Source organism: Trachemys scripta, chromosome 1 (genome assembly GCF_013100865.1).
Source record: "Trachemys scripta elegans isolate TJP31775 chromosome 1, CAS_Tse_1.0, whole genome shotgun sequence".
Taxonomy (NCBI): Eukaryota; Metazoa; Chordata; order Testudines; family Emydidae; genus Trachemys; species Trachemys scripta.
The window spans coordinates 5,613,997-5,620,870 of record NC_048298.1 but is presented as its reverse complement, the minus strand read 5'-3'; the positions used below and the strand labels follow the sequence as shown (position 1 = coordinate 5,620,870).

Genomic DNA, 6,874 nt, shown 5'->3' with positions numbered 1-6,874 from the left:
TTGGTGCTGCATTGGAGAATTAATGCCCTGGATAGTGTTCCCAAGGTGGGGGGCTTTATTCAGTTTTTTTTTTTTTTTTTTTTTTTAAATCTCAGGGTTGGAAGGGACCTCAGGAGGTCATGTAGTCCGACCCCCTGCTCAAAGCAGGACTCATCCCCAGACAGATTTTTGCCCCGGATCCCTAAGTGGCCCCCTCAAGGATTGAACTCACAACCCTGGCTTTAGCAGGCCAATGCGCAAACCACTGAGCTATGATAGCAGGGGGGGGGGGGGTCTTTAAGATTTTTCAACCATTAAAGCAAAAATGCTATGATTTGATTTTAAAATAATAATTAAAATTGGTATTCCTGTTAATGAAGTATTTGCATTCCCTACTTTGACTTCTGTGTCCACTCTCCTTTTAAGAGAGAAACAATTTTTTTTTTTAATTGGAATATTTTTCAAAAGCATCTGATCTTGAAGAGCAAATCATTTTTCCTTCCTTAGACATTTGCTTCTGGTATGTTTTGGGGCGTGAAGTGTTGGTTGTACACCTCTACCCCGATATAACGCAGGTTCGCATACAAGGTGGTAAAGCTCTGACACACTCCTCTGAGCAGCATGTTAAGGGTGTCGGGGCCGAGGGGTTCGATAAGGGGCAGAGGGTCTCGGGGGCGGTCAGGGGCTCCCCCCAGGTTGGGGGGCAGGAGCTGTGGGGGAGCACTTTTGGGGGCCCCGCAGTTCCAGAGTGGCCTGGGGGATTAGCGGTGCGGCCGGGAGCAGCCCGCTCCACTTCCCTCGCCCTGGCCCCAGCCGTGTTGCTCGGTGGAGGGAGCTTGGGGGAAGGGATCCTCCCCGCACTCACCAGCAGTAGCGGAAGTGGAGCAGCCCGGCCCCAGCCCGCTCCACTTCAGCAGCTCCCAGCCGCGTCGCTCCGCTTCCCGCCGCCGGGGAGTGCGGGAGGGCGTCCTTTCTCCAACCTCCCCACACTCACTGGCGGCGGGAAGCGGAGCGCCGCAGCTGGGAGCTGGCGGAGTGGAGCAGGCTGGGGCCGAGCTGCTCCGCTTCCCGCTGCTGCTGATGAGTGCCTGATAGGGGTCGGAGCAGTCAGGGGACAGGGGGGTTGGCTAGGGGGTGGGGTCCTGGGGGTGATTAGGGACGGGGGTCTCTGGAGGGGGCGGTCAGGGAACAAGGAACAGGGAGGGCCAAAGCAAGTTCGATATAATGCAGTCTCACTTACAACGCGGTGAGATTTTTTGTCCCCCGAGGACCGCGTTATATCAGGGTAGAGGTGTACAAGGCATCAGAAACCCCAGGGGTCGTTGCTAAAGCTCTTAGTGGTGTGTAATGGCTCTGAGGCCGAGGAAGAAGTGAAGGAAAATGACTTGACCTTTTGATGCTAATGTAAACCAAAAGCACTTACTGGCTTCATAGATATCCTGGGTATGGTTTATGGGATGGGATCTCATTCTCTACCGTGTGATATAATGAAGAACTAAAAACTGAAGCCAAGTGATCAGTGTGGGTTGGATGCTTTTAGTGCAGCTGGAAGTGTTATTGCACATGGTCATTTTAGATCTTAACTCATAATTCTGTAACTGGAAGTTAGGTCATCTATCTTTGCCAGTCCCTGTTGTCAAAATAGATGTGTTCTTGCAAATTTCTGTTTACAGTATAACATTTTAAAATTGCTCACAAGGTTTTCTAGTTTACTGCCAACAGTAAAGATAAGAGCTACACTGCAAATATATCTGAGTAGGGGGCCCAGTTACCAGTTTTCAGATTTTGAGTGTAGGTAGAAGTTTAACAGGCCTAATGTCCTGGATATAGCCAAAGCTTTAGCCCATTCGTGCAACAGGCTTGAAGACTCATCTACATTACAGTTTTTTTCTGTTGTACCCAGATCCCTAGACTTGAGCCTGGTCTACACTGTAAACTTAGGTTGACCTATCTATGTTGCTCAGAGGTGTGGAAAATTCACAGCCTTGAGAAACGGAGTTAACCTAAGCCCAGGTGTGGATGCCACTAGGTTGATGGAAGAATTCTTCTGTTGATCTAGCTCAGTGGTCCCCAACGTGGTGCCCGAGGGCGCCATGGCACCCACCAGGGCATCTATGTGTGTCCGTGTACTGGCCGGCGGACAAGCATCGGCTGAAATGCCACTGACAAGCAGCGTCATCCAGAGGCGTCGCCGCTGAAATGCCGACGATTTTCGGCGGTGATGCCTCTGGATGACGCTGCTTGTCGGCGGCATTTCGGTGATGACACCTATTGACATGCCGCTTCTCGGTCACGGTCCACAGTAACTCGTCGTCTGATGCCCACCAGACAAGAAAGGTTGGGGACCACTGAACTAGCTACTGCCTCTCCAGGGGGCAGATTTACTACAGCGTTGGCAAAACTCCTTCTGTCGCTATAGCATCTGTCTACAGTGGCGTAGCCATTTCATACTGGAGGATATCCCAAAGTCCTGTACAGTGATGAATTAGACACCAGGAGTGAAGTTATTGTGTAAACTTTATAATTTCCACATAGCTTTGAATGTTGCAAAGTGTCTTGATGATGTATTTTACTCTACAGTATATCTTCAAAGCTCTGGATAAATTTCTGCATAGGCTACTGAAAGAGAGTACGTTGGCTAAGATGTAGGGATCGTCCCATAGGGCTTTTATAAATTAACTGATCCCTAATGAACTGATTGTCGCAGTCTACCAAAGGCACAGCATGTCACTTGAAAATAAACATAAACTTAATTAAATTAACAGCCGTGCAATTTTCTTTTCATGTTGGTGACAGTGAGAGCATTTAAACGAAAGCACCTTACAGCCAGTGACTGTGAAGCATTCAGCCAGAGCGGAGAAGGCTCATCTTCCCTGACGCAGCCTTTCAGTCAAAGACGGGCGAGCGGAGATCTAAACAGGGGCCTCTACCCTACGTACAGAACCAAGAGACAGCAAGAAGGTACAGTGTTTCCAAACAGGTTAAGAGCTGAGAGCTGTTAATATTGCCTCTGTGCAACGGGTGGAATTTAACCCCAATTACTGTGAGCAGTTACTGAGGGAAGAGCAGTGGAGGAGGTCTAATTGAATGTCCACAATGAAAGAAGTTGATTGATCCATATTGTAATCACCCTTTGGTATCACTGTACTTAAGCAGTGGCCTAAGTAAGCAATGGCGAGTGACTTAGGAGAGAGCTACTTTTAGAGTCATGAATCCTTTCTCCTCCCAAGGAGGGCGAGTCCCACACCAGGGCTGCGTTAAGTTCTGGTTTACACCAACTCCAAATGTCTCCTGCCTTTCTCTTGCTTTGAAAAGCTGAGCTGCACTCACCAGCCTCATTAGACCAGCCTGCTTGCTGCACATGGCACCCCTAATTGAGATACACTGCAGCATCTGCAGTTATGGAGCTACTCTTGGATATTCATTATTTAATATGCATTCTCATTTAGTTAGTTCTCTAATTGTTTGTTGGCTCTCCAAGCTTTTTTGATCGCGCACACCTATCCGTAAAAAATGTTGAGCACGCATCCCCTGCTGCGCCGCAGGGACTCCCGCTCGAACTGCCAAAGCGGCGGCGCTGCTACGGCGACGCTCCTCCTGCCGTGCACCCTGAAGGATCCTCTTGCGCACCCCACTTTGAAGACCACTGCTCTATAGCACCTTCCATTCAGGGATCTCAGTGCACTTCACAGCATTAACTAATGAATCCTCACAACCTTTCTGTGAATTAGGGAACTGTTGTTCTATCCATTTTCCACACATGGGGTACACGTTTCGAAAGCGTCCAAGTCTCATTTTCAAAAGTGATTTAGGTGCTTGGGAGCCTGAGTAGTGGTTAAGTTGCTTTTGAAAGCGAGACTTAGATTCCTAAGTCACTTAAACGTTTTTGGAAAGTCTGTGGCTGAGTCAGGACTAGAACTCAGGGCTCCTGATTCTCTGTTCTTAACTGCTGGATCGTGCTTCATTTCCATTGTAGACTCTGCATACATGTCTTCAGCCAAGTCATTTTTGAAAAATTAGTAATTTTTGGATGCTTTACATTTTGGGTGCTCAGCTCAGGCCCTTGAAGGCGTGCCAACTTGGGCATTCAAAATCAGTAGTTGCTTTTGAAAATCTTGGCCCCGTTTGTTTTTCCAACACTGCCTCTTGATTAAACATTAGGAAGCACAAAATAATGGCTGTGAGTTGCAGACTAGGAAGAGTATGGAACTTGTGTGGACCAGTAACGGTGTCTAATGTCAGCATAGGTACGCGCTAATATCCAAACCAAAAATCTGATTGCTTAGGTGAAGTGCACCTCTAGGGGTTTGGCTAGTGTGGGTTGCTGTATTAGTGAAAGGAAGGGCCGCTGAGGGTCGAGTCCATCGTATACTTTCAGTTTCACTTCTGTGCTATAATCTTTTTGCAGTCAGGTCAATGGGTGGCTGGTAATTAGCTTTATTACTTTTCTTAAAAATGTTGATCTCTTTTCTTAAAATTTCAATAAGTATTTAAGGCCTGTTCCATTTAGGGTCAGGGCTCTCGCAACAAAATTTTGGTGGCCTCAGAGTGCGCCTACCGACTCTTGCTGGTGGCCGCTCTGACAATTTTTCCACGCCGGAGCCCTGCCGCCTCAGGCTGAAGCCTGAAGTGGGAGCCCCGGGGCTGAAGCCCGAGCCCCGCCACCCCCAAGAAGGAAGGTCAGGAACTCATCATCCGCTTGTGGAGCCCCAGGTTCCTCTGGTGCCGTGCACACCGGCGCCATGTTCTCCACAGGCACTGCCTGGAGCCCCCAAGGAGGCTGCATGGTGCAGGGCACTGAACCCTGCTGGCAGTGCCAGCAAACGTCAAGGGAGCACATCCAGGAGCAAAAACTGGGCGCTGCAGGGTGGCACTGCCGCTTTGTCCCCCCAGTCTCTGTCCAGGAGGCTGTTATGGCTGCAAAAAATCCGCTGGTGGCCACATTTGAGTAATGGTGATTTAGGGTTTTATGCTGCGATTTTTCACATTAAGCTCGGAACAGTTTGCGGCTTCACTGTTGTTTCAACTTGTTTTCTTATTCGCCGGAATCTGAAAAGTAAACTGCAGCAGGAAGGGCTTTATGCTGATCTAAGAGGTTGACCACAGTGGTTTTACCTCCTATCTCTCTGCTTCCTTCCTTTGTCACCGTGTTTGTCTGTTCAGAGGAAATAATTAATGTGAAGTAGAAATTACATCTTTCTTTCTATGTATTTATTTGTGTGTAAAGATCATGGTGGGGGGCAGGGAGTAGTGGGGTGTTAGCATGTTGCCTTTTTGTTTTAAAGGCTCCTAGAGGCTTTCAGGCATTGGATACCCACATGTTCTTTCCTCTTGTCTTTGCTGTAGGACAGGGTCATCAGAGGAGCATCACTGATTACTTCAAAGTCAGTCAGAGGCCACCCACCGGTAACAAAGTGGCAAAAAACAATGAAGTTAAAGAAGAGTCGTTGGATTCCTTCTTCATGGACGAGGGGTTGGAGGATCACTGTGCCCTCCTTGGATGTGATGGAGATGCTAAAACGTCTCCCTGGGGTCCTGTGGCCTCTAGGAAACGGCCTCTCTGCTCAGAAGGAGCTGGGAGCAATTATACAGAAGACAGTAGATGTGGTGGGACTGATAAAAAGCCCACGATGGACAGTTCCCTCAAGTGTTTTCCAGGACACACACAAATCAGACAAGACCCTGATGTCATAGAAATTGATCCAATTCCTGATTCATATTTTGGGCTCCTAGGGACTTCATGCGGTAAAGAACCCCAAGGACACATTGACCAGCTGCCCAATGAAGTCCTGAGCATTATCTTTGCTTTCCTCCCTGTGACTGATCTCTGTCTGAACCTGAGCTTGGTGTGTCATCGCTGGAGAGAGATTATCAGTGATCCATTGGTGAGAGTGTTGTTTTACTGATTTAATCCAGATTCTTTTGCTGCCTATATCATGTCCCATTCTTGCTGATGCACTAGGAACGTTCTCCCTTAGCTAAGTGACCTCTCTCTTTCTTCCTTTGAATCCACTTATCTATCCCATCAGTAATCGCCGTAACCCCCCTTACTTCACTCTTTTGTGAAGCCTTGTCTGTGGGGTGCCAAGTGTCTGCTAGGAGGTGACACTGAACATCCTCAATTCCTGCCCCCATCACCACCACCACCTGGTCAGTGGCTCCAGCCTTCATCGGCCACCAGTTACATTTTTGAACCGTTACCTTTGTGCTTTCTCCTCTGTGGGCTCCACCTGCTTTGGAGAAGCTGCCTGTAAATATCTGCAAGGCCATCCCACTGTCCTTAAAACTGCCCTCTGCCACGATCCCTCTGTTGTTAGCTCGTGCACAGTGACCACTGGCTATCTTGCTGAGCAGTATTGTCTCACTGTTCCCAGGCACTATCCCATCTGCCTGCATCCACCTATTATCACTTGCCTTACAGGCAGGCTGTTTGTTTTTGGAGGCAAGGAACCATCTTCTAGTTCTTTGTTTGTATAGCATCAAGCACACTGGTGCCCTGGTCCGTGACTGCACAGTACAAATAATAAATAATGATGAACTTGTTGGGGGTTGTTTTAGATTTGGAGACAGTAAGAGATGATGAGCCCTTAGCATTGTCTACCCAAAGGGGTAGCTACAGTGGGAGGGCTTGTGTGGACAGGCTCCAGAGAGCCACAGGATGTCTGAAGCACTATATTTTCTAATCCTATTCAAAGTAGGTCTGAGTGACAGTGTTAAAAATGCGGGTGGCTGATAGTGCCTTGCCAGCATTGGTGCTTCACCTGTGTGGTTAAGCCAGGAGTACTTATAGTGAGAAATTCTAGAGAAACAAGCCTTTCGTAGACAAGTCCTTAGACTGCAAGGAGCAGGAATTTTCACTCTTTCCTCCTCCATCCCTCCTTTTTCTCCATCTTCT

General features: G+C 48.2%; 1 protein-coding gene across 1 annotated transcript in view; it reads left to right on the top strand.

The window, feature by feature from the left end:
• Positions 1 to 6,874, top strand: part of FBH1 (F-box DNA helicase 1) — a gene marked incomplete in the record, with an annotated part of 38,596 nt that overhangs the window by 456 nt on the left and 31,266 nt on the right. Inside the window, 2 exon segments of the mRNA XM_034764045.1 lie at positions 2,776 to 2,940; positions 5,326 to 5,864. Of these exon segments, the coding sequence (XP_034619936.1) occupies positions 2,776 to 2,940; positions 5,326 to 5,864 (704 nt within the window).